The 26,770-nt window shown below is 43.3% G+C and overlaps 1 protein-coding gene across 1 annotated transcript; it reads right to left on the reverse strand.

Annotated features, from left to right (window-relative positions):
- Positions 1–4,987: 4,987 nt before the first annotated feature.
- On the reverse strand, positions 4,988–11,396 carry LOC122193521 (fibrocystin-like). The gene is made up of 2 exons (XM_042894327.1): positions 10,391–11,396; positions 4,988–5,066 (listed from the first exon to the last, which is right to left on the reverse strand). Exons 1-2 carry the CDS (start codon positions 11,299–11,301, stop codon positions 5,012–5,014), a joined length of 966 nt encoding a protein of 321 aa, XP_042750261.1. The 5' UTR covers positions 11,302–11,396; the 3' UTR covers positions 4,988–5,011.
- Between the last annotated feature and the right edge of the window lie 15,374 nt (positions 11,397–26,770).

Below are 26,770 nucleotides of genomic sequence, written 5' to 3' on the forward strand. Positions count from 1 at the left end.
CCCAATGTTATTCCTGCTGTGAGGGAGCCCCTGCCTCAGGGTGCAGCCCTGTGTGCAGCTAGTCACTCTCCCGTGTTCGGGTATTGGTGTGGAAGACCAGAGCATCCTGCTGCTTCCCTGTTGATTTCTGCTGCTAGGAAAATAGGTTTTCTTGGCACAGCTCTGGCTCTGGGAGATGGGAAATTGCTGTGCCTCAGAAGGGCTGGAGCAAGGAAATCTGCCTTCCTCATGATGGACACGAAGAGCATGCTGTTTTGTCACCACCCTGAAGTCTCACTGGTAAGGAGCAGGCTGGTCTGAAATTCCCTGCTGACAGCACTTGACAGCAAGCAGCTCGGCTGCTCAGTGCCTTGCAGCTCTCCTAAAGGCGGCAAGCAAGCAGGCACTGCTCAAGATACATGGGTCAGCAGTAACGTCAGGGTCAGGCTCCTAAACCTTCTACCATCAGGGCTGAGGTCTAATGAAGATGCTGAGGTTCTGCAAGAAAGCACGCCTCTGCTCCTTGGAATCATAGAATCATTTGGGTGGGTAAAGACCTCTGTGATCACCAAGTCCAATTGTTCAGTAGCAAGGAAGTTAGAGATGTTACAAATTAGAGCATCTACTGCAGGTGTCAAGGCATGACAGACTGACAGCCCGTCACAGACTCTGGTCCTGGCAACAACAAAGCCTAAGACAACTCCCAGATGGTTTAGAAGCTAGCCAGAGACAGACCCAGGCAGTTTGGTTGGGGCTACTCTGAAATGATGTGTGAAAGGATTTAATTTTAGGGACATGGGCTGATCCATATAATCTGAACTTATTGACACAGCATGCTCCCTTGCATATTTAATTTACTCATAAACACAGGCAATTTAATTAAACTACTGTCTGGATATGCCTGCAGTACTAGTAGCCTGGCATCAGTATACACCTTTGAAAGTGGAAGGAGTTTGGGAAGAATTTTTGGTACTGATAACATCAAGATGCATCGCTTGGTAAAGCCAAGAGGTTTTTATTTTGTTCCTGAAAGGAGGTGGCAGGGCCAAGGAAGATGCTGCTATAGTGAAAAGGCACACAGTCTGAGGACTTCTATACAGCAAAGGAGGTGCAGATTCACTGGAATGGCTGTGAGTAGTTTTGCCTTTTGGAGAAGTGTCCTCTGTTGTCTTATGGTGATGAGGTTGGCCATACACGAAGTGCCTGGGCCGCTTCTGCTGGATGTTTCAGCAGATTCCCATGATTTCCCATGTCATAGACAAAAACAGAAGCAACAGTGGAAAGCAGGTTTCAGCTTTCCCTAATAAACAAGTAAACAAAGTTATATTGATCATGTCTATGAGGGTGGGGCTGTTGGGCAGAAAAGAACTCATGGTTGCTGATGTCTCCCTTGTTACACGTAGGCTGAGCCAGTAAGACCTAAATTCAAAAACCTGAGCCCCTAAATGCATGTGGAGACATAGCAATGGGGCCTGACTTGGTGATGAACTGGGGTAAGAAACAAATGAGCTGTGGGCAAGGCTGGGCAAGAGGAATATGCTTCCCTATCTAATCATTTGGATGGCATTCATTTCTTGAAGCAAAGATGCCTTCATTACAAGCTGGATATTTTGTGGCAGTTGAAAGCATCAGATAAGTTGGTTAGACTGAACAAGTTCTGAAAAAGTGGCCCAGGAACATCCAGAAATGTCTCCCACATTAGGACAACCTTCCTCCCTGCTCAGATAGCTTTCCTTTTCCACTTTATGATCCCAGTGACACCAAAGGCTGAAGGTGAGCAGCTGCCTGGTGGAGGCAACTGGCAGGGTCCTACGGGCTGGAGCAATGAGAAGTCATCCTAAAAAAAGAGGCAGGAGGACCCTATTGGGTCCACTCAAGGGTATGGTGGGATGAGAGGACCCTTCAGAACCAGTCCATCCAACAGAAAGGAAACACTCTCCAACTTCATTAGCAGCTTCCATTAATCACTGGAGCTGAGTGGAAATACCTGTGCTCAGAACTCTATCTGCTCGTGGTGAGGAGCTAAGCCAGGTCTCTTCCATAACACGCTCCCAAAGCTTTCTGTCAGAGGAATGTCTTTTATTGAATGTAAGCAGCATCATGCCGGAGGTCAGAGCTTCGCTGCTGCTGCATATCCCAAGGTAATATCACTTTAAGCTCCACATAAACTCTTAAACAGTTTCTATCCTAAAACCAGACCGTAGGTGGTACAGTTTTTTACGATATGTTATAATAGTGCAATAAATCTGTTAGCTTAAAATCGAATCTCCGTGGCCTTTTAGAGAAATCATCATTAAATGCAAGGCCCTGTTAATGATGCCATCCCAGTGAAATTGTTTAATCTGCTAGGGGGGTGAAAGGTCACCAAATGAATTTTTTATAATACATCAACTTGACACGCAATAGGGAAAACTGTAATAGATAAAAGCAAAGGAAAAGGGCACTGTCTTCTTCTGATAGGTCAATAGCAGCCAAGAGAGTCACTCATCCACTTTTCCTTCACTACCATGCTCCTTTTCCATTTAATATGGACACCCAATTAATACCTCAGCACCATAGACAACCTCATTTTAGGTGAATTATAGCAATTTCTTCCCCCTTCTCTGAAATGAAAGTGATCACAATACATCATAGCATTGTGCGAATTAACGTTAATTGATTCGAGTTACCAAGCACTGATGGGCCACTTCTATAATCTGGCCCTTATTGGGAGCTGGAAGGGATGGAGGGAAGATTAGATTGCACCATCCGTTGCTTTGACGACGGCGGTCACCTGACGGCTTGTTAGACAGTTGTACGCTTCTATTGCTGGCCCCAGTGGGGTCGTCAGTAAACTGGAGTGATGTCCAAACATCATTACACGCTGCTCCGATATTAAAGCAAAGGGATTAGCACCTTATTGCAAGCAACCTGGATTTGTCATTGTGCTGTCGTTATCCAATTTCCAGATGATAATGTGACTGTGGCCTGCGGGCGCGAGGTCCTACAGCCAAACTGAGGGCTGTATATATATATACCCATATCCATATATATATATATGTACACACATCCCTACAAAGACACAGAAACCAAAGCCACTTAACCCTTTGCTCACCAGGCTCCTGCTAACAAAGCATGTGGAAGAATTTGTCTCCCTTTTCCATGCGATGTCAAGAGTATGATGTGACAGTGACACGGATTGACCTCAGAGCCAACACAGCTGTCACTCACTGTCATGTCACACCAGCCCAGCTCTACCAGTAGAGGCCTTAAACAAGTCAGAATGGGGACAGGATGGACCCCTCAGAGACTTAGCTGTGCTGTGCATTCACACCACGGAAATGATCAGAGGAGTAGATTTTACCACAGGCTCCATTAATGGTTAAAGGGGAAATCACATAGGTGTGTGATGTAAGCCAAGCAGCCAGCACAGAGTGCCTGACCTGGGATCAGGTCTCTTTCCAGTCTCTGAGAAAGCTGATGGGTATCCTCCTGGCTCTCAGGTGTACTCTTGAGCTGATCCCAACAGCTATAGCCTCTTGGAGAAAAGCAGAGAATCAGTGAAGTCTCCCTTTGGACTGATCCCCTTTATTTTTAAATGATTAAAAACCCTCAAAGATCCATATTGTTGCAGAGAATGTATGGCAATAAATCCCTTCTTCCTCTCACAGAGACCTGCCTCTTTGCTGACAGCGGTTTCCTCACCTCTGCTCTCCCTTCCCCCTTCCTCCCTCCTGCTCCCTTCTCAGAGGAGCTGATTGGTTTTTGGAAGTCTACAGCTGCCGCAAGCTGTGGTCTCCATCACAGCTACAGTGTGGGTAAAACTTGAATTCCAGTCTGATGAAAAACTGTTATTATCTGATTTGGAGTGGCAACATCAAGCCCCATGACTGTCGTCCAAAGGGATATTACAGGGATTCCTTTGAAAACTTCCAAGGGAAACACTGGTTTCACACAAGGATTGCATACAAAAGGACAGACTACTCTGACCCCATTTTCTTTTTCCCCCAAGTCAAGCACTCAGTTTTATGGACAGACACCACTGTATCCAGCCGGTTTCTGTACTGTGCACTACAGGCAATCTGCACATAAATATGTCTGAAATAGGCAACCTCCCATAGGGAACCTGCTCCAGCAGAGGTTGGACTTGTTGATCCCCTGAGATCCCTTCCAACCTCTATGGTTCTGTGATTCCATGGTGTGTACCTCTTGTTGGCAGATCCTTGAACTGCTGTTTACCAGTTTGAAAAGAGTTAGGAATTAAGAACAAAACGCTGAAATTCATCTTGATTCCTACAATACAATACAATCATGACTTCTTATATGGTATAACACCGTTTATATGTGGTTAGCATCCACTTTAATCCCATTAGGCTTCTCATGCCATCACTCCTACAACAGCCCACTACAGAATCCCAGTCATCTGACTGGAAACCTTATAGGTTTCACAGAAAATTTATCCATGTGTTCCATAATTTAACTAGGTGGCTGAATAGAATCATAGAATCCTTACAGTTGGAAGGGACCTTTAAAAACCATCTAGCCTAACTCCCTGCAATGAACAGGGACATGCACTGTCATCAGGACCCACAACCTTGTGGATGTTCATGTTCCTCAGGTGGTCATAATCTTCACTTATAGTAGGAGGGATGTTGCTCCCCCAGCCCCATCCTACCAAAGCAAACATTTGAGGGCTGTGTGGTGAGCAGTCATCACAGATCGAGGCAAAAAAGTTGTTAAGTACTTCAGCCTTCTCCTTGTCTGTTATTACCATCTTGCCTGTGTCACTCACTAGGGTGGGCACGCACTCCTGGACTTCCCTTTTCTGGTTGAGGCATCTGTAGAAGCCTCTCTTGTTCTTCTCAGCATCACAAGTTCAGTTCAAGCTGGGCCCTGGCTTTCCTGACCTCATCTCTATGTAGCCTGGCTGCTTCTTGATACTCTTCCCACAGTACGTGTCCCTGTTTCCACTGCCTGGGCATTCATTCTCTTCTCACTCTTCAGCTTGACCAGCAGGTCCCAGTTCAGCCACAGCTGTCTTCAGCTTCCTTTCCTAAGTAGCTTCGCTGGGGGATGGCGAGCTCTTGCACACTGAGGAAAGCTTCCAGCTAAGATAAGAGATGTTGGCCAAAAAGGGGGCTCAGCTATTTGTATTTGAGGAATGTTCCCAAGATATTTACAGCAAATTAACTTCATCTGAGTGCTCCAGATAAAGCCCTGATAGAGCCTCCAGTGCTGCAGCTCTGGGGTTAGGACTTTCAGCATCCTGCCTTGCCCACCCTGGGAGGGAAAACAGTATTCCCACACAAGTAAAAAAAAGTTGTCAGTCCCCCCCCCTTTCACAGAATCACAGAATCACCAAGGTTGGAAAAGACGTAAAAGATCATCCAGTCCAACTGTTCACCTATTCCCAATAGCTCCCACTAAACTCCCACTAAACCATGTCCCTCAACACAACATCCAGTCTTTCCTTGAACATCCCCAGTGTCAGTGACTCCACCACCTCCCTGGGCAGTCCATTCCAGAGCTTTCTTAAAGCTCTGTGCAATTACACTCAACAGCCAGCCTAAAACCTGCACAAAGTTTGTTGCCAGGGTCAGGATTTGTCAGCATTAATGCAGTTTGCACCTCCAACACTGCCTGCTTGTGTGCATGCTGTGTGATAAGGCAATGAGTGCTGACTTCTCCCTTAGTTCGCTGGATTGGTTCTGCTGTCTGAATGAGCAGTTCCTTGACAATTTGCTTCACTTTTACTGCTCGAGTCTCAATCAGTGTTAATTCCTTTATTGACATTATCTTTCACGTGCTACCCTAAACATAGCTCTTAATAAGGGAAGATTAATGCCTGCAAATTTCCGTATGCAACATGTTAAAGTTCCATCAGGCATCAGTGAGTTTCCTGCTCCACTATGGGGATAGGGACTACATGGCATCTGGAAGACTGTCTGGCTTTTGTATTTCTGATTCTGTATAAAGACACCCACAGAAATTTGCCCATATTTCTGTTGCTGTACTCTCTTGTACTTTAATATACATACTGATATGAGGAAAACTTTGCAAGAGAGAGATTCCTGTCTGTGAATACATTGCAGCAGATATTTAAACACAGATATATAATGAAGGAGAAAGTTATGTGATAACTGCAGGCAGTCTCTGCTGAGCAATGGTCTTTTTGTTGTTGGCTAGAAGCAAGAGGAGCTACAAGTCTGAAGCCACAGGAAGGCTGGCCCTGTGTGAGTGCAGCTTCTGTGAATATCTGAGATTTTGCTCAATCCCAACTGGATTTTGCATCACTCTGAGGTGAAAACATTTCTCTTTTCCTTCACAGAAAAATGCATAGGTATACTTATCCTGACTTGTAATCCCAGACCCATTATCCTTGCCTGTGCTAGCATGTACTGCCTAAAGAGAGACAGATAGACAGTGGGGATATTACATGTCCCAACAGGAAAGCCCTGATTTCATTTCATGAGTTATCTGTGGCCTTATTGCATCAGAAATGTCAGCCATGAGTAATCCCAGAAAGTCTGTGACTGATGGGGAGCAATAAATAACGCAGCAGAGGAGCCCACACGGCTATGTGTGTGTAGGTGTGGAGCTGGTTCTCCCATTTGGTAGTTAGAATTCTCTTGAATATGCATCCCAGGTCTTTCCTTAGTGAGATGGTGAGTATGCAGCTGCAAGCTGGCCCTGCTCTTGTCCTTATAACAAAACACCGGGCTTTGCTTTGATCTCTGCTGCTCAAAGAGCATGCCCAGATGGAAAGATAGGAACAGCTTCCCAAATGCCAACCAGTAGATCAATCTCCAGTGCAATGAAAATGTCATCTCTGCTTGAAAATATGTAGCTGAAAAGCTTCTTTCCTGGCACACAGAACAGGGTGATCCTCTCATCTAGGTGATCCCTGCTTACGTCCCACAATGACAAGAGGTGATGGCCTCAAATGGTGCCAGAGGAGGGTCAGCTTGGATAACAGGAAACATTTATTCTCCAAAAGAGCAATGAAGCAGTGGCACAGCTTTCCCAGAGAGGTGATGTGGTCACCGTCCATGGAGGTGTTCAATGTGGCACTGAGGTTTGTGGGCAGTGAGCATGGTGGGAGTGGATTGGGGTTGGCCTTGGTGATCCTAAAGGTCTTTTCCAACCTCAGTGATTTGATGATTCTATCTTATATAGTGTGTTTGGTAACCTATAGACCTCTAATAGCGTTCTGGTGACCTTATCCCAAAAAACTGCAGCTTGCTCCTGACTCGCATTGTAACTCACGTTGCTCTCCTTGTTGCTCCTTTTGATCTGATATCAGTAACAGACAGTGAATGAGAGATCACATGTCACACTCTACAACATGTCATGTAATAGCATAAAGGATAACATTTGCTACCACAGACTGGAAAGCTTCCTACAGATTTTGCTGCCACATTTTGTGGTGTCCTGCATCATAACAGAAGCACACTGTTGAAAATAGTGAAGCTGGATAAAAAAAAACATTGTGTATCTTCAAAGTTTGGCCTAGTTTATCTTGCAGATAACAATTTCCCACTTGTGCTAAAAATGGTACTACTTAGCAAACAAATCAAGTCAAAACAATGACTCTTATGTCCCCAGAGAAGCAAACCCTAATGAGGGTTCACCACTACTGTAAGCCACACTGTGCCTAGTGGAAAAGTTAAGCATGTGAATAGCACTTCCTACCACCAACAGACAGCAGGATGGTACTGGGGTCAGTGGTAGAAAGTTAGAGGATATGGTATTAATTAGAGAAAATAAGTCTTAGACAAATTCAATTTCTTTCTATTGTAGATGGAATATGCTTATACTTGGGTAAGGCTCAGTAGTGCACAACATCAAAAATAACATTATGCAATATCAAGAGCATACACAATAAGGTTGCCAGGCATCAAATCCCATGTCCCCTATTAAAAGCAGATGGGATATTACCTTTTTCATATTTCCCATCTGCTTTTAATACAGATTCAGGATCTGAAGCTGAAATATACTGCTGTCTGTTCCCCTCTCAGTCTTGCTCCTCTCAGCCCTCTCTGCAGATAAGGGCTGCCATCTGGATTTGCAAACAGAGGCTGCAAGAAGGCTCAAAGGAGCAAGATGAGGACAGAGGAAGGAAGGACAGGACTGTTTGTGGCTGTGGAGGAGAAAATCACCTTCAGAGATTGAGCCTTGGCACAGAACATCAATAAAAAATTACTGCAGACAAAACTGACCTACAACTAGTTACCTGACAGAGCTCAAAAGGTAGTTCCCATTGGGAAATCATTCTCAAGTGCAGGGCTGTCCTGCACAGTTCTGTTAAAATTAGATGCAGGCCTGATGCTGTACCTACCCACACACATATGTGCACATATGTATCATAGAAATCACAGGATCATTGGGTTAGAAGGGACCTTTCCAATCCAATCTCTTGCTAAAGCATGTTCCCTACAGCAGGTTACAACTCCAGAGAAGGAGTCTCCACAACCTCTCTGGGCAGCCTATACCATTGCTGCCACTCTCACAGTGAAAAAACATTTTCCTCATGTTTGTATGGAACTTCCTATGTTCCAGTTTGTGTCTTTCTGTCACTGGGCATTGCTGAGAAGAGCCTGGCCCCATCCACCTGACATGATTTCCTCTTAGTGAATCTGTGTTGACTGATAAACTCTTTTTCTTCCACTTGCCAGGAGATAACATCCAAAATAAGCTCCTCCATCACATTCCCATAGGTGGAGCTGAGGCTGTAGGTGCCTGACTCCTCCTTCTTGACCTTTTTGAAGACTGGAGTGGCACTGGCTCTGCAGGCACATCTCCCATTCTCAATGACTTTTCAAAGATGATAAAGTGGGAAATCACTTCTGCCAGCTCCCTCAGCATTCATGGGTGCATCCCATCAGGATCCCTGCATTTATTTGCATTGATTTTGCCTAGATCATCTCTGACCACATCCTCCTTGACCAAGTGAAAATCCTCCTTTCCCCAGACTGTCTAACTCCAGGGTCTGGGATTCCTCATGGGCAAACTTAGCAGTAGAGATTGAAACAAAGAAGACATCCAGTATCTCTGCCATCTCAGCATCCCGTTACCAGGGAACACACCTCATTCAGCAATGGGACACTTTTTCCCCTGTGATCATTTTGCTACTGACATACTTAAAAAAGCCTTTTTTGTTGTCCTTGACCCCCCACCCTAGAATTAATTCCAAATGGGCCTTAGCCTTCTTTGTGGCATTCCTGTAGGCCCTGATAATATTCCTGTATTCCTCCCAAGTTGCCAGACCACTTTTCCACATTCTATAGAATTCTTCTTCCATTCATGTTTTTTTTTTTTCTATGATCTTCTTGCTCATTCCTGTGTGTTTCCTGCCACCTTTGGCTGATTTCTTAAGGATCTTGAGCTTGGAAGAAGGGATGCTTGAATGTCAACCAATTCTGGGCCCTTTCAATGTTCTAACCTATGGGATGCCTCCAAGTAGGTCCTTGAAGAGGTCAAAAGTAGCTCTTCTGATGTTGAGGGTTGCAATTCTACTTATTGCTTTAGTTTTTTCGTTTCCTTCACTATCTCATGGTCGCTGCATCCAAGGCTGCCCACAGCCTTCAAATTCCCAGCTACCCCTTCCCTGTTTGCCCCTATAAGGTCGAGAAGCACACCTCTCTTCGTTGTCTCCTTCACCACCTGCATCAGAAACTCATCTTCCATGCACTTTATGTATTATGTATGAAAATATGTATGTACAGTACTTAGAAAATGCAATTTTTTTTTTTCTTCTGGCTTTACGTATTAAAGCATACGAATCAAGGTGGTCAGGCACTGGGATGGGCTGAAATGGGCTGTGCAGGGAAGTGGTGGAGTCACTGACGGTGGAGGTGTTCAAGAAACGTTTGGACGTTGTATTGAGAGACAAGGTGTAGTGAGAACTATTGGTGACAGGTAAACAGTTGGACTGGATGATCTTGTAGAGGTCTTTTCCAACCTTGGTGATTCTATGATTCTAAGGTTTAGGCCTGAGAGTGATTTAGGGCAATAACCTGTCTACCACAGCACATTTATAAACACTCATAGATTTCATTATTAAGAAGTTAAGGGCTTCAGTAGTTTGAACTCTTAAAAATCACTGAGTTTACCTACTACTTTATAATTTCATGGCAGACTTGCATAAAATCCATTCCTGGATTAAAATATCATGAACAGCTTTGTACTACATAGACATCCATGAGCACCGAGAAAATGTCATGATAATTTGGCTAGATCAGAGTCAGGATTTTAGTTAATACTTCACCACAGCTCTGTTTGGGAAACTTTTTAATGTGCTTTACCTCAGTCATATTTCAGTAAATGGGGAACTTACTCTGTGTCTTATTAAGCAGGTCAAGTGATTTGATTCACTCAATCCACTTTAATCAGCATCAACATTTTTTTTAGGATACTGCAGGAGAACACTTACCTCCTATTATCTCTTCCTGAGAACAGTAAGTCAGGCTGATTCACCATTATAGTATCAACCGGTAAGCCCAGGACTGTCTGAAGGTCTCCAGTCTGATGAGCATTGATAACTGCACTAGCCAGGATCTTTAAACTGTCAATTGTTAAGGAACGCTGGAACTCATTTATTTGGTGGCCTGGTGGATCACCAAATTCAAAAATCAGCACTTTTGATGGACCAGCTGCATCAGACGACTGCACAACTCGAGCATTTACTGCTGCTCTCCCTCGTCCCCATGATCCAGATCTGCTATGAAAGGTCGTGCAAAACGTCATGTTGGGGCAGTGATATTTCTTTTTGCTAGCATTGTCTGAGATGACTTCCAACATGCTTTCACCTCCTGGCACTCGATAGACTATTCTGACTTGATCATGACCAACCTGCAAGAAATCAGCCAATTGATGCATGATATTTGCCTCACCCTCTTCCCCAGTGGTCTCAGTCACAGTGAAAGCCACATGAAGAGAAAGGCCAGTGACTATTTCTACAGGCTCCTCTTCATGAAGAAGGACATAGAGAAGATTGTCCTCAAAGCTAAAATAATTGGTTCCTGCCCCTTCATTCCACGAGAAGGAAGATGGAGTTGGAGAGATATATTTCCCTTCAGTGAAGACACGAAGGCTGAGGGGTTCGTTGTAGAAAATAGCAAGGGGCAGTCTGGTTGAGTTCTGCCCACTGAGGAGGTAGAGTCTGAAAATCAGAGGCGTTAGGTCTGGGAAACAAACTGTTGTGAGTCTGGTGGTTGGCAGTACAGAGAAGAGAGCAGAAGGGTGCTGTGCAGAACGACACGATGCATCTGAAGCTCCGTCACTGAAGGTATCCATAAAGCTGCCAGTCACTGCTACTACTGGAAACAGCTCTTGCTTGACCATGCTGGTGTCTAAATTTTCCAGGATGACAAATGCATAGTCTGCCTGTTTGCAGAAGTAGCCTTGTACTGAGGGCTTGAAGACACACTTGCTGTCATCTCTGTAAATTCCTGGAAGGACAAGCAGAGGTGGGGAAAGAAAAAAAAAAGTATCAGATGTCATCTCAACAGTTTGTGCTACTGCTGCATATTTTCCCATTTGGTGCTCAAAGTCACTTTTGCAGGTGCTAAAATTCTAACTAGTTTTGAGAGGTCTGGACGCTATTGGTATTAAACAGATGGAAACTACATCTACCTGAAGAAGACCTTAACCTGAAAATAGTTGAGAATTGGTAGTACATGGGCTGCTCTGAAAGTAATGCCTTCTTTTTTATGATGCTTATCGATGTTGGTGGGATGACAGTAGAGGTGGAACCTTCCCAGCAATATGCTATTACATGTTGTTGCCATGTGACACATGGCAGCAGAGGGGCAGTGACAAGACGTGGTGTCACTACTATGAGTCAGAGTCAAAACAGAGGTCCATGGACTGGCAACATGTGAATTCCTCATTGAAGAAAATGTTCAAGACACAGATCTCAGTAGGTAAAGTGATATGCACTGTCTTTGGGATAGAAAATGGGTTTGATCCTTCTGGATTTCCTGGAACCCAGACAAACCATCAACTCTGATAGCTACATTATGATGCTGGATAAGCTGAAAACTTGAACTTTCAGAGTCAGGCCAGAGAAGACAACCTTTCTCTTACAGCCCCAATGACAGTCTGAAGACCACGGACCACGTAGCCCATCTTGGCTGGCCCATCCTACTACACCCACAGTCAAGTCTGCATTTTGCATACCCTAACTTCCATCTGTTCAGGCTGAAGAAAAATGGACTGCCTGGGCAACATCTTCCTAGCAACAACGCTATCATAATAGCTGTGGAACAGTGGATCATCTCCACTTGTGCAGATTTTTATGAGCAAGGCACGTGGATTCTAGTTCATCACTACTGAAAATACACAGCTAATGGTGGTGACTTTGTTGAAAAACTGTGTTTTGTAGCTGAGAACTTGCTCTATCAAACAGTGCTATTGTGCTCTCTGCATCTGTTGTAGTTTCCACGGAAACAAATAAGAGGCATTACTTTCAGAGTGCCTTACACATATTTGCCCTGTTCATTCTAGACAATTAATTACATCCACTGTTGAAGGAGTAAGTATGACAGAAGGACAATTGCTCTAAGTCATTCGGACCTCTTAGGGTAGCTATACCTATAAGTATGACCCATGGGAATGCAAAAGCAACTTTAGGGAATACTTCATGTGAACATTTTTCATGAAATGCAACAGGAGCTAAGACACTTCCACATATTCCAGAATCTGCAAGCCAATCCCTTTCTAAGTGTCTGAGGAGAGGAGTCATTAGAACCCTTTTATGGATCTGTGCAGAGGAGATATAGTCCATGCAGTCCTCTGAGTTAGGATACGTTCCATCTGATCAAATGTAAGTCTCTGCTTTAACATGGGAGAAATTGTGCCTCAGGCCACAGTGATGAGATCATCACTGATTATAAAGAGAGAATAAAAGTAAATGAGTTCAAATACAGGCACCAACAACATAAACACTTCTGCCCGAAGCATCGTAGGAAAAGATGTGTGTTTCTGTTTTTCCTTCCTTCCTTCAAAACAAAATCAAAGGAGGAATTTGCTGCCATAGCCAGCTATAATCCTCCTTTCCTCCCAAGCCTGCTCTCCCCTAGTTAGCTGTGCTTGTGAGTGCATTAGGCAAATCTCAGCCAATGTCTAAACTTACTGAGCTCCTTGTTCAGTAGTCCTGGGGACGTGTATACAGATCAGCAATGTTTAGTATTAATGATAAAGAGAGAGACATTCGTGAGAGCCACAAAGTTCTGAATGAATAGAAGGGCATTTGTGCCCTTTTAGAGGCACGACATCACGACTGGGAAAGTCATTGCTAGAAGAAAATGACAGGCTGCTGGAAAAGAGAGGAGCTTGGAGAAAGCAGGCTGGCTCCTGGAATCCCATGGACATTTACCTATGACTTATTTCAAGGGGATTCCGCATGTGCAGACTCAAAGAGCATTTCTCACTCCATTCGTCACAGAGGAAAACAGCGAAATTACACAGATGTCACAGGCTGCTCAGGAAGGAGGTCCCAGTGAGACAAGATCTATAGAAAAAACACTCTATTTTCAGACACCACCTTGTTGTTCTCCCTTTTCTCCCTTTTTCTTAGCTTTATCTTTCCCTTTCTAGCTGTACCAGAAGGACTGTTTTGCAATAGGTGTCTGCTAGGGGCAAAGGGAGAGGGAGCAGCATCTTTGTTCGCCCTGCAGCACGCAGCCAGCCCCAAAGGTTGGCAGATCTCATTTGCTCTGCTGGAAATGTTCAAGTCACTCCATCTCCCTCCAGAGACACGAGACCTGCCAATATTTTGTGATTTCCTAGGACTTCCCTTTGCCTTGCCACGCAGCTTTGCTCGCCTCCCTGCACGCCCATGCATGCACACGCACTGCTGCTCGTCTCCTTCCAAACGGCCTTATCTGCCACTCACAATTTCTGCAGCCTGCAATTTTGATCACTTTTAAATGAAACCCATGCTGGCCTTAGTAATCATAATGTCATTTGCAATTTACCACAAAACACGTTTATTCAGTTAGTAGCACATTGGAGAAAGAGAACTCCATATGAACTCGCCGCTGAAGCCCTAATCTGATTATTTCCTCATGAAAATCCAAGCAGGGGTGCTTGTAAGAGGGGCCTGAGAGGAGAGGGAAAAAGTGAGGCCTGGCCACAGCTGACTCTCATAATCAATGTGAACAGATAAGCGACACGGTGCGTCAGGGCCAGCAGCTAATCCGCCCCAGGGCTTTCCTCTAAAAAAGGCCAGGGTGGACAGGGCTTAATAAATACTGAGTGACCACCGAACATTGAGCTGACATGTGCTATTTACATTGGCAATGAGCAATAACAGTGATAAATTCCAGAAGCTCCCCTCGTTCGTAAATGGGGTGAAATCTGATTAAACGGGTTCTATTTGTGCACGCGTGTGCGTTTGCACTTATGTTAGAGATGGAAAAAAAATGGGGGGAAAACAAGAGGAATCAGTGAGTCACACAGCAGGGGGGTTGAATCTAGATGGTTGTCGTGGTCCTTTTCAACCCAGGCCGTTCTCTGATTCATTCTATGAGTCAACTGGAGACCCTAGGAATGGGTGGGAAGATAGAGGAGACGTTGTGTGCCCTGCTTAGTGCATGAAAGAGAGAAATAGGAGACAGAAAGCATCTGTGCCTTTGCTTTCCGCAGATTCCCTTACCATCAAACCAACATTACTATTTAATTATAGATATAACATGCACGCACACATGGCCACACACAAACATATATATCTATATGAGATTTGAGCACTCAGGTTGCTTCTAGGGCTCCTGACAAATATTAACTTTGTGTCAATATTTGTCCTTCCTGTCGTGAAATGAGGATTTTCCACCTCATTTCACATTTGAAAAGAAAAATGTGCCGAGGGGGTCCTCTTTGCTTAGGAAAAAAAACAAAACAAAAAAAAAAAACCAGCCAACAACAACAACATCTCATATCCTTTATTTAGAAAAATGGAGCGGGAGGGAAGGAGGGAAGAGTGCTTTTAAAATAGATGTTTTGACTTAAAGGCACATAGAGTCCTTTGCAAGTCTCCTGCCTTTTCCCCAGTTCCCCAACGCCAAATAAATAAAATAAAATGAAATAAATTCTACATTTAAAATCGAATGAAATACATCAACATTAATGATTTTCCCCTTCAGGTTAACACCACCATTTCCTTCAATAATTTTTTACCCGTTTCATGATAGATCTCACAATTCATGGTACAAGGAAAAATACAGTAGTTTTTGGGGGGGTTGTTTTGTGTTTTTTTTGGTTTTTTTTTTTTTTTGACAAAAACAAAAGGCAACGTCAGGTTTTTATCAAAATAAAATAAATCTCCCACAATTTTCTTTCCATCTGACTGGATTTGCCCGTCAGTTATTTCTAATTTAACTACAATTATAGTTACGAAAATATAAAAGCAAGCAGGGGAGGGAGAGGGAGAGGAGAGATAAATGGGATGCTGTTTAGAAATTGCGATTCATTGGCCTTGGGCTGGCCAGCACATATCTTTGCTGAGGGGGAAATATTCATCAGCATTAACTGTTCCTTTTGACCTGCTGACATTCAAATGTGAAATAAGAAAGGCCCAGCAACAGGACTTGGGAAATGTGGCAGTGTGCAAAGGTAAATTATTCTGAGGTCAGTCGTTTTTGTCGTGCAAAAGGTTTTCTACGTTTCTTGAGTTCAGATGTCCCCTGTAAATAATTTTGGACCCAATTCTTCTATCCAATCCCTAGCACAGGCTCCTCGTGCTTTTGTGCTCGTCCTTTGAAACCAATGGCATTAATCTTGTAGATCTTCGTGTGCAGAAGTGCAGGCGAGCCTGTCACCTTCAGCAGATGTTGAGACAAGTCATTCCCCATCATTTTTAGAAACCCCACTGATTGTAAATTAGGAATATCATGCAACTGAATGTACCGGTTTCCACACAGAGGGTAAATATACTGATACGTCTCTTCTGCACAACTAGCAATATGATGAGAGGGAATGGCCTCAAGTTGCAGCAGGGGAGGTTCAGGTTGGATACTAGGAAAAATTTATTCTCTTTTTAAAAGAGTGGTCAAGCAGTGGAATGGGCTGGTCAGGGAGGTGGTGGAGTCACTGACCTGGAGGTCTTCAAGAAATGCTTAGATGGGCTACTAAGGGACATGGTGCAGTGGGGAATTACTGGTGGTAGGTGGATGGGTGGACTGGATGGTCTTGGAGGTCTTTTCCAACCTTGGTGATTCTATGACTCTATGACAAGCAATGCCAGGAAGTTTTTGCACACAGTGTGCGCTGGGAACTGACACATGGCAGCACATGGAGGTGAGAGTGATTGCTCATACATTTGTGTAAGCACGTGTGTGAGACAAGGGACCAGTGTGCATATAAGAAGAGTGTTTGCTTTAGGCTGCTAATTCTTTCTCCTAAAGAAAATGATTTTTGAAGGAAATGAGCCTCATAAGATCACATGATGTGTGAGGTTTTAAGTTCTCCTGTTTATCACTCCTTCATAAAAACCACTCAACTTCCTATTCACTATCCAATTTCAGTCACATTTGGGGACTCAGTGATACTGTGTTCCTACAAGTTCTGCTGAAGTGGATGCCCAAGCACAGAAAAGATGGTTATTAGTGCACACATAGAAAGAAAGAATGTAGTGTAAGCTCACCAATACCATGAACCCCAGGATCTGCACTGGTCCTTTCCTTTGCCTTGCATATCCATAGAAAAACAGGCATAGAACATGAAATACTTGTTCTTGTGTCTACTGTTCTCATGCATGGACATGGCCACACACATTCATAATATTTGTTCATTATGAAATACAATACTATTTCTATCTTTCATATACCTATATATGTATTACGTGAGCACTAACACTTTAGAGCTTGCCCATGCCTAAGAGGTAAGCAATATGTGCTATAAATAAGAGTCTTTCTTTCGAAGTTACAAATGATAAAGTTGCAAACTTTTTCAGTTCCCAGATAGTATAGTAATACATCGACCAAAAGAAGCACACAGGTCTTCACAGGAGACTCTGGAGGCACATCCAGGCTAGGATGATCTCCAGCAGTGGTCAAAAGGAAATGCCTAGAGATTGTATGAGAACAGGATATTTTTATAGCAATGCTCTCATGTTCCCCAAGCTGTCAAGAGTTTTAAAGCTCTGGAACTCCTTAAGTTAAAGATAACATCTTTGGTCTTTGCATTTGAGAGAGAATATCAAACTCAAAGAATATCAGAAAGTTTGAGAGGATAACCTAAGTATATCTTAAGCCCTCTCAGGTGAGATGAGTCTGACAGTCTGAGATGCCCAGCCTTGTGTCGAACTGCTTATGGGGGCAAAGCATTTCTAAGATGCCATGCTGCCACCACAAGAATAACTTGGCTGTCCGTGCCCTGAAGATAAGACTGGAAATGAGATTCTAAAGGTATTCCATCCGCCAAAACAAAAGCAGTACCAATGCAATGGCCAGCTCTTTGCCCTTGAGCTGGCATGGCACACCCTGCGCTATCAGAGGGACTGACCATGCAGAAGGTAGTGGCCACCTACAGATAGATTTTTTTGGACAGGCTTCTTACTTTGTCTTACAAAAACAGGAATGTTTTTGTAATCTGCTGGGTTGCCTGTGATCAATTCCTTGGCTCAGAGCAGTTCTCTTGATGTAGCAGAAGCAACCAGGGGGATACTGCACCCATTCCCAAGCACTTTTTGACTCAGGAGAAGTACATATCAAGTCCACTTCTGCTATTGTCAGCACTGTCTCAGAGCAGCTTGATCACCACTTTAATAAACTCTCTTAGAAAGGCAGAATTAGAGAGGATTTTTGCCCTTGTTACCATTATTGATTGGGGAACCTGAGTCTCTTTAGCCATCTTAGCAACACAAAGTTCCCTGTGATTTCTACTCAGGGAATAACTCTAACGTGCAGCCAAAGGAAACATAAGTTGACATTATATTGTGCATGGGAGGACAAAGGATCAAACTGCTGAATTACTCTTGTCCTTTGTGATGCAGAGAACACTCACAGGAGAGCATGGATCAACACAGGGCTTGGAGGATACATCATTGCATAGCTAAGGGGTACCGACTGGGGGATTTGTATAGCTCCTAGGACCCAGGGCTCTGACTAGAGCTTTTTAGATCGTCTCATGAAGCAAACAGAAAAACAGAATCAAAGTATTCCCACTATTTTATCCTCTACCCATCATTCAATGAGCCAACAGAAGGCATTCAAGGCCAGGCTGGATGTGGCTCTGGGCAGCCTGCTCTGCTGGTTGGCGACCCTGCACATAGCAGGGGGTTGGAAGTGGATGAGCATTGTGGTCCTTTTCAACCCAGGCCATTCTATGATTCTATGATAGCTGGGTATGGGAGGGATACTGCCTCCCAGAATAGACAATTAAAAGAGAAAAACCCAAACAGAACTGTCTTCCTGCCCAAATTATTTCGCCTTTGAAAAAATGAGCTATTCTGCAAATGCCAATCTGTCTCTTGTGTTGCTACCAAAGTTGTTCTCCATTACATTTCCCCTCAAGTCACTAGTGGCTTCCTCCAGTTGCATTTAAAGCCCAGAAGGACTTTTCTCCTCTCCCAAACCAGCAAAGCCATTGCATGAATCTTCAGAAAAAGCACTCTGCTCAATGCAAAGAGGCAGCAAGCATCAGAGGTTTTGCCAGCATGGTTCCAACCGCCGGCTCCCCAGCCAAGGAATGATAACACTGCCACCACCACCCCAAAGCAGAACAGCAATTTCATCAGATTCCAGACCCCCAAAATGAATGTGGCTGTGCCATGCACTGCTCTGAGCTGCAGATATAATGAGTTTTGAATGGGAAGTCCCGGACACAATAAATGTGTGCCATATGTGACCATTTCCTGTGTCAGTTCCTTTCTCATAACCAGTGGAGGCTTCGCCCTCCCCCTTGCTTTCCCTTTCATGACCCCACACCAGGGCTCTGAAATCTTTCAGGGCTGCTTATGGGCCTGGGGCCTTTCTACAGCAGTTGCATAAATAAATGAGTTTGACAGCAGACATCGTAACGGTTAGCAGTAATGTGTGCTCCACACAAGTGCCAGCACTACTCACTGGAGAAATGGAAGAGGGAAGAGGTCGTTTTGTTACTGCAAACAAAAGTATGTTCTCTGACAAGTGGTGAAAGAATTAGTCAAATAAACTTGAACTCTGTTAAGACCATCGCTTCCAGGTTTTGTTACGGGCTGGAAGGTTCTCAGCTTCTCTCTCCCTTCTTGGCCGGCACTTACTGCAAAGACAAATCATCCTTTTCTTCTGCAAAAATAAAGTTTGGGGGTAAAATGAACGGCCTCAAAATAAAATCTGCGAGGAACTCCGTTTTACTATTTATTATTATCATTTCTTCCCAATGAGAACAGGTCTTTGGTCCTGGGAACAGACTCTAAAAGAGACTGATTTTCCATTAGAAATGAGCCAGAAGGAAAACACCACATACCTGTATGTTTTGGAAGTATTCAAGCTAGAATTATGCTTAAGATTACAATTATTTTTTATGAGTAAGTCACAGGAGAAGGAGAGAACAAACCAGTGATCGTCATTTGCCCTAAAACAGTTCCCTCTTTTCTTTTTATTTTTTGTTATTCATGAGCAAATCAAACATTTTGACTAAATAACAGAATAATGCTAAGTTTCAGGTTGATCTGAGAAATGGTTGTGTTCTGGGACGCTGTAAAATTTTTCCCTAAAACTATTTTATTGAAAAGCCCTTTTTCCCCCAGATACACCAACGAAGCAATGGTATGAAGCAATTTAATTAGCATACTGAAGTAGTATGGTCAGCTCGTAGAGGATTCATAAAGATAAGCAGGAAGCAAGGAAGGGGGGTTGGTTTCCTACATTCAATCTGGAGAGAACGAACATATATATATATATATAAAGTGTTTCCAACTGGGAGATACAGATTAGAATTTTTCAAAATCATGTTTCTAGTTAAAATGCTAAATAAACAAGTAAGCAAATAAATAAACAAGTAAAAACCAAGATCCTGAAGCCTACTGATTAGGAATCAGTCTATATCAGACTATTTTTTGTTAAAGAGTTTTATTAATTTCTCTTGTGAGCAATGCAAGTACAAGTGGTACCCATGGGTCAAACAGGTGAGGTGAGTTCTTGAGTTCCCTCCCTACGTTGTCCAATAGTTTTTTATCAGCAGCTTCATCTCTTTTTTTTTTTTTTTCTCCTGGTTTTTCCTTCTTTCTTTTGCTCAACTAAGTTATAGAAAAAGTTAAAATGCTGTTTGTACCATACTCAGCTGAAGGCTTGTGCTCATGATAGAAACATTCACAAGCACAAAAGTATGTGAGACACATTAGTGTCGTTTTTAGCAATATTAGTCCTGCACTGACTCTGAAGTTGAATCTTAAGGCAGAAGAAGTTCATTACCGGTACAGACAGCTATATTATACCATGACATATTTATGAGAATGAACAGTAATAGGAGGCAAGTACTTTAAGCCTTAGAAGTCGAAATGAATATGAGAGCACAGTGCAGAATCTGAACACCTATGAAAACATATGAAGAGATAAAATTTGAGATACAAAGGCTAGAGCCATTACTAAAGCACATGGAATGGGATTCATCACATTAATTTTAGCTGCTTAAATGTTAAGCATCTAGTCTAAGCTAATTGTCTTGTCTAGCTGCTCATCTAGACAATAATCATTAGAGAGAGACTTTTAGAGGGTCATTCATTCTCTTTTTCCCTTGGATGACTGTATCACATCTGGAGATATCTGTCTCTAGTTTGACATGGGGAAGCCAGGTAGCTAACTTGGACTGAAAGCCTGTCTTTTGGACAGCTAAGTTAGGTGACATAAACCTACCTCCTAATGATGTAGACGGGGAAGCTTAGAGAATAATCAGAGTTATAGGCATTGGTATTCATTGAACATTTTGAAATTAGTGGGAGACTGTTGCTCTGTTCACACCTCTAAAGTAGCTGTACTCTCTGGTTATGAACAGGGGAAAAGTCAGGAAGCACAGAAGTAGAAAAATAATAGCAAATGAGACATTTGAGCAGACAGCGAGAGCCTGTAAAATTAATTTCTAACCTCTGGAATCACAGGATGAAGGGAGGTTTGTTTCAAACACAGCTCTAAGAAACTCCAGTGCATTCGTAGGCATAGTCCTAAAGCACCATACCTACACTGAGCCCCAGGAAAAATAGGTCGGAAGAGATTTCTGGATGTTCCTTAGCTCAGTCTCTCACTCAAAGCAAAGCTAACCACAAAGTTAGATCAGGCTTCCGAGAGCTTTATTCCAAATTATAGTTTATCTGCTGTTAGGCTTTTATACATCTACTGGGACAGATTCCACTGTTTGGAGTATGTCCAGAGAAACCACCAGGGTTGAAAATTAACTCAAACAAGGTCTGAGATCACAACGATATTTTCATACATAAGATCACACACATGCAGGATGGTTTGAAGAAGCTTTTGAGGCTTGCTTTTGAAAATAGTTTTCAAAATACTTTTGGATATAGTCCTGTGTGCTTGTTTCAGGCAATCCAAGCCCTGTTCTTGACCTTTTAGAATCCTCTGGACAGACAAAAAAGGAGATTTGGAGCTGCAAGATCTGATGTACTTCACCAGATAGTGTTCTCCATCTACAAGATAACATCAAAAGAATGTCGAGTCCTGATTGCATGGTATAATGCCCACATAACAAAAAAAAAATAATGACTACACAGGCAGAGCATGGCAAGCACCCATGAAGTCCTGATTGTCCCACTCTGACGGGTAGGCATGGCTCCTTTTGCATTTTATTCCTGATTTACCAGTGAGTCGTTTGAAATTTCAGACAACCCTTGGAGTTATTTTGGCCAGGGAGTATATTTAAAACTCATTGTGCCTAATGTTGTCTTTCTACAATTGAGAAGTAATCAGGAAAGACATGAAAATAAATAGACAAGTGAGAGGCAAAATGAAATATGAAGTGGCTAGAAAGGAGTCTGCTCTCTAATGTATTTTTTCAGCTTATTATTGTAAAAGCCCAGAGCAAAAGAATAGCTTTGAAGAGTCTTTTGTTAATAGTGGCAAGGGTGTCTTTTTATTTTTCTTAACTTTTTATTTATTAGCCATGCTGCACATGGTACTTCCATAAATGATGGCAGGGTTTCAGTTACAAGGACTTGTTTAGTCTGGAAACATCCCAGCCTGCAATGGGAAGCTGAAAAGAGAAGTAACAGCCTGCTGTCTGGTGCTTGAAGGGACTAAAACTGAAACCCATTTGCTCTCTGCTTCTCCCTGTGATTTCTGTTGTTTGAGCTTGCAGAGGTTTGGATGTCTCAGTTTGGATGTGTAAAATGCATTCCCAGCAGGCCACTTCCTCAGGTGGTCCATGCGATGACAGCTTGATGCTTAGGCCAATGTAAGACAGCTGAGGTTCTCATCCTGTCTGAGAATAAAATTATAAAGCTGCATTCCTACAGGGGGCAAGGATCTCATGCTGCAGATTGCAGATTTTCACACAGAGGGTGGTGAGGCACTGGAACAGGTTGCTCAAGGAGGTTGTGGATGCCCCATCCCTGCAGGCATCCAAGGCCAGGCTGGATGTGGCTCTGGGCAGCCTGGGCTGCTGGTTGGTGACCTGCACACAGCAGGGGGTTGGAACTGGATGAGCGTTATGCTCCTTTTCAACCCGGCCATTCTATGATTCTGTGATTGCTGTATAAACTTATTGAGGGTCCGTAGCTCATGCTCAAGCCCTAAAATATGACAATCAGTAACATCTTTGATCTCTCAGCACTGGGATGCTAAGCATTTATTTACCATTGCCCCGAATATGTAGTTAAGCATACAAACGTTCAATTGCTACAAAATTTCATTCAACTCCATCATGTGGGAATTCGCTAGCTGAGAGCAGGAAGCCAGGCAGGTGCATTAAGTTCATTTGTGCCTTAGTGCTGGTGAACAAAAGAGGTCTGAAACCAAGTTAAGATAGGCAGAGCAATATAGGATTGCCCAAGGCTGCTGAGCTTAGACATTCTGCTGGTATTCACAGGATGCTCTTCATGCATAATAATCTATATTATCTAACCTTTCATGAAAAAAAAATGACAATGTGGACAATTTTGGATCTACTCTTTTTGGCGTAACACCACTACTACCAGACAGCATGGTATCATCGAGCACAAGCATGATTTTCACTTTGTTGCTTGACGATATCAGCAGTATCAGAATATTCTCTATTTTCTGGGCATCCCAATTCATAAACTTCTCTGGCAGGCTACCTGTCTGGCAGAAACCTGAAAGGGTTCTCTGCTGGTTTGGGCCATCAGAAGGCAGCTTTCAGCTCCCAGGGTGCCAATAAGAGCCAGTCAGTTTAAAGAGCCTAAAAAGAACCTGTCTGGTAGGTTTTGCTCAGTTCTCAGGTCTCACCTAGCCATTGCAGAGGACACCTAGCTAAAGCCTTGTAGGTCATGCTTGTACTATCCTCTGAGCATGCAAAGGCTCATTCTAGGTGTGGATTACATTAAGTACTAAGTACAAAGACTAATTCAGGTAAGCAGAAAGCAGACCCAGTCCTAAATTTTACAATTTTGCCGTATCAAGACATCTGGACTATGACCACTCATTCAGATTGAATGTTAAGAAAAATTTCTTCTTGAAAAGAGTGGTGAGGTGCTGGAATGAGCTGCCACGGGATGTGGGTGAGTCACTATCCCTGGAGGTGTTCAAGAAATGGGTAGATGTTCTACTAAGGGACATGGTTTAGTGGGTAGTAGGTGGACAGTTGGACTAGATCATCTTGGATGTCTTCTTCAACCTTGGTCATTCTATGATGCTGTGATTCACTCTCCCTGAAGACCACAGGCATGCCTTTATGTATAGTTTCCCCGGGGAAGAGCTTTTAGCAGAGATTTCCCTTCCAAACCCAAGTCCTGCCCAGCAGCACACTACAGTATGTCAAGCACTTGTTCAAAAGTGGTCAAAAATGCATTCACGTTTTCCTGCAAAGTGGGTTCCCCTGAAGATCAAGAAAAGTAAACAATTCTGACATTCCTGCGGTCTGTAATATGAATACCCAACCAAAAGGATGCACTGTGGAAAGGATCCCCATGCTGCCAATGACACTGAGGGAAGGAGGAACAGGAGGGAATCTATTTGTGGTGGGTTTTTTTTTAGGATTATTTTTTTGCTATTGATGGCTCACACGGCACAAACACTCAGACAGAGAGACCTCAGAAGTAGAGATCTGAATTTAATAAAGCTGTCTGGAGGGGGAGGGAGACAGAAAAGTAGATCATGGAGATAATGCAGGCATAGACAGGAAAAGAGGAAAAGAAAGAACATTAGAGCTGACTGGTAATGACGTGGTTAGATTCAAGTGACCAGAAGTGAAATATTTATCAAAGAGGTGGGACATCAGGTCCTTATGAAGAGAATAAAAAAGAAAAAAGAATATTTATGATTAGAGTATATGCTTCCATGCCACTACAGTGAAGAAAGTCAAAAGGAGAAGAAAAGCAAAGACAACAGCAAGTCACAGCAAGGCAACTAATTTAGCCGCATGATTCCACTATAATTTCAGTGTATTGATGTGATCCTTTAAATTCAGCACAGGTATATCTATAGCTTGCAAGAACTGAGTCACTGCTTAGAAGAATATTCACTTTCAACGTTAATAGCAAATTTCACAGATTACTAAAAGGAGATAGCCAGTTTGCTTCCACATTTCTGCTTTTCTCCTATTTGGGTTTAGAGAATAAAAGTTATCTGAAGGGTAAGAGGGTGGAGGAGGAGGGTCTTTTTATCCCTACTACATCAACAGCCCTCTCTGTCAAGGTACCAATGTGACATCTTATAGACCAAGATGTCTTGTAGAGGTCTTAGAGACGCACTGCCAAAGCACCCACCTTGGGTCGCTTTTGCTTTGCTGTTGGTTAGGAAAAGCAAATAGACACTGGAGGGAAACTAAATGCAGATAGATACATTTTTAATGCATGCATTTAATTTTAAGAACATGCTGGGCACTTCAGTGCTGGATGCTGGAACCTAGAGTGGGAGTTTATCCCATCAGCCCTCTGTGACCCCGCCTCATTGACATAATGTGGTCCTGGCGATTAAAGCACTGGAATCATAGCTCTGCATTTTCCTTCTCTTTCTTACTAAAATTATTGATGTGCTTTGTACAATGTGTAATTGCCATTATCGTGTATATATGCCTAGAGCATGTGCAGGGCTGGAACTGAAATAAAGAAGCAAACAAAAATCATGCGATAGGAAGTCTCTGATGGTATGGTTGCGGGGGGGACCACGGCACGGCGAGCTGAAAATAGGTTTTGATACTGCTGTGAGTTGGTTTGATAGAGTGAGATTTGATAAGATGAGAAGAAAGGATGCTGTGATCCTCTGGTTTGATACCCTCTTTCTATAATTCAGATTCCCAGCAAAGAACCAGATGCAAAGCACCTCTCTAAGCAACTCAGGTCCGAGCCTCAGCATACAGATACATCTGGGAGCAGGTCGGATTTACACCACCTGCAGATCTTGCCTGGTATAATACATTCTCTTTTTACTCCCTCCCATTCTTTCTCTCATACACACACAGTAGATTTATTCTTTACATTTAATTTATGCAAGTGAGGCATGGAATACATTTCAGTAATGCCAATTAGATACGCACTAATTTCTTCTCTGTGAAATAGCAGTAAGTAATTAATCAGAATTTTGATCACAACTCAGTTGGCAATTCTAATTGCACTTGCCATTTCCACAGCAAATACAGAATCATTATCTTTTTTGCCTCGTCCTCCCTTCCTAATCAGCCAGTGTGCTAGAAGCAAAACATTTCCAAGAACTAGATATTGTCTCAATCAACCAGCAGCCTTAATACCTTTGGACTGAGGGTTAGCGGGTTCAGTCTGCGGCTGTGTTTTATTTCAAGCTCCATCGTAATTTTAAAGTGAATAGCTAGTGGCAGGCTGGCTGCTTGCCTGGGGCTGGGGGGCTTCTGCCTCATAAAATTACAAGAAAGGACAAAAGCAAGTGGCTCTCTCCATTAAAAACCTACTGGGAGAGTACTAGAGACACCTAACCTTTGCACAAGTGTCCAGCAGGCATCTAGGGACATATGGATGCTGATCACATCTGTATGGTCACAGCCTGCACCACAATGGCGAGACACCACAACCACGTTCTTACTCCAGGTGTTACTGGCCATCTCAGCACAGAATAGGATGCTCAGGGGAGATTGTGTTTAATGGTGGCAGAGTTCATTTAGTGATCACCTTGTTCCGCTGGGCTGGAACAAGACCTATTTAAGGTGATCTTCCTGAAAAGTGTCATGGCTGGGGTCCATGAAGGCAGGACGCCTCTTTGCTGTGTGCCAAAAATGATGATAGTGAGACTGTCCTCAAATGGCTTAGCAATGAAAGAGCAGAAAGAGAAAAGGAGATTTAACACTTTGGAGCTGAGCCCTTCAGGGATCCGAGGGTGCACCTACACTGCTGTATGTCCAGCCTTTGGACACAGCCTGCACCTCACCTGCTGCTGCTTAGAGGAAAGTTTTCCTACAACCTGAGTGTCCTCCAACCACCACAGAGTTATTTCTCCATCTGGGGCTGGGGGGAGGGCTGGTATGCTACACACTCTGCTAGTGTTGAAAAATCATAAAGCCTTCAGTCAATCAATCATATTCCAGGTCTACCTTCTGGGATATAGCAGTACACAGATGTTTTCCTTCAGAAAGCAGGCATTTTAAATGAGATACTCTGAGGCTATGCCTACAGTAGTAAAGGCTTCCATCTTGACAGGAGAGGAGAGGAGAGGAGAGGAGAGGAGAGGAGAGGAGAGGAGAG

This window comes from Lagopus leucura, unplaced genomic scaffold (assembly GCF_019238085.1).
Source record: "Lagopus leucura isolate 7727_CA_CO unplaced genomic scaffold, USGS_WTPT01 109-15_obj-0_obj, whole genome shotgun sequence".
Classification (NCBI taxonomy): Eukaryota; Metazoa; Chordata; class Aves; order Galliformes; family Phasianidae; genus Lagopus; species Lagopus leucura.

Coding starts and splice junctions, on each gene's coding strand:
- LOC122193521 (XM_042894327.1), bottom strand. CDS start 11,301: ATGGTCAAGCAAGAGCTGTTTCCAGTAGTAGCAGTGACTGGCAGCTTT. Junction 5,067..10,390: donor TCAGGAAGAGATAATAGGAG/GTAAGTGTTCTC, acceptor CTCTTATCTTAG/CTGGAAGCTTTCCTCAGTGT.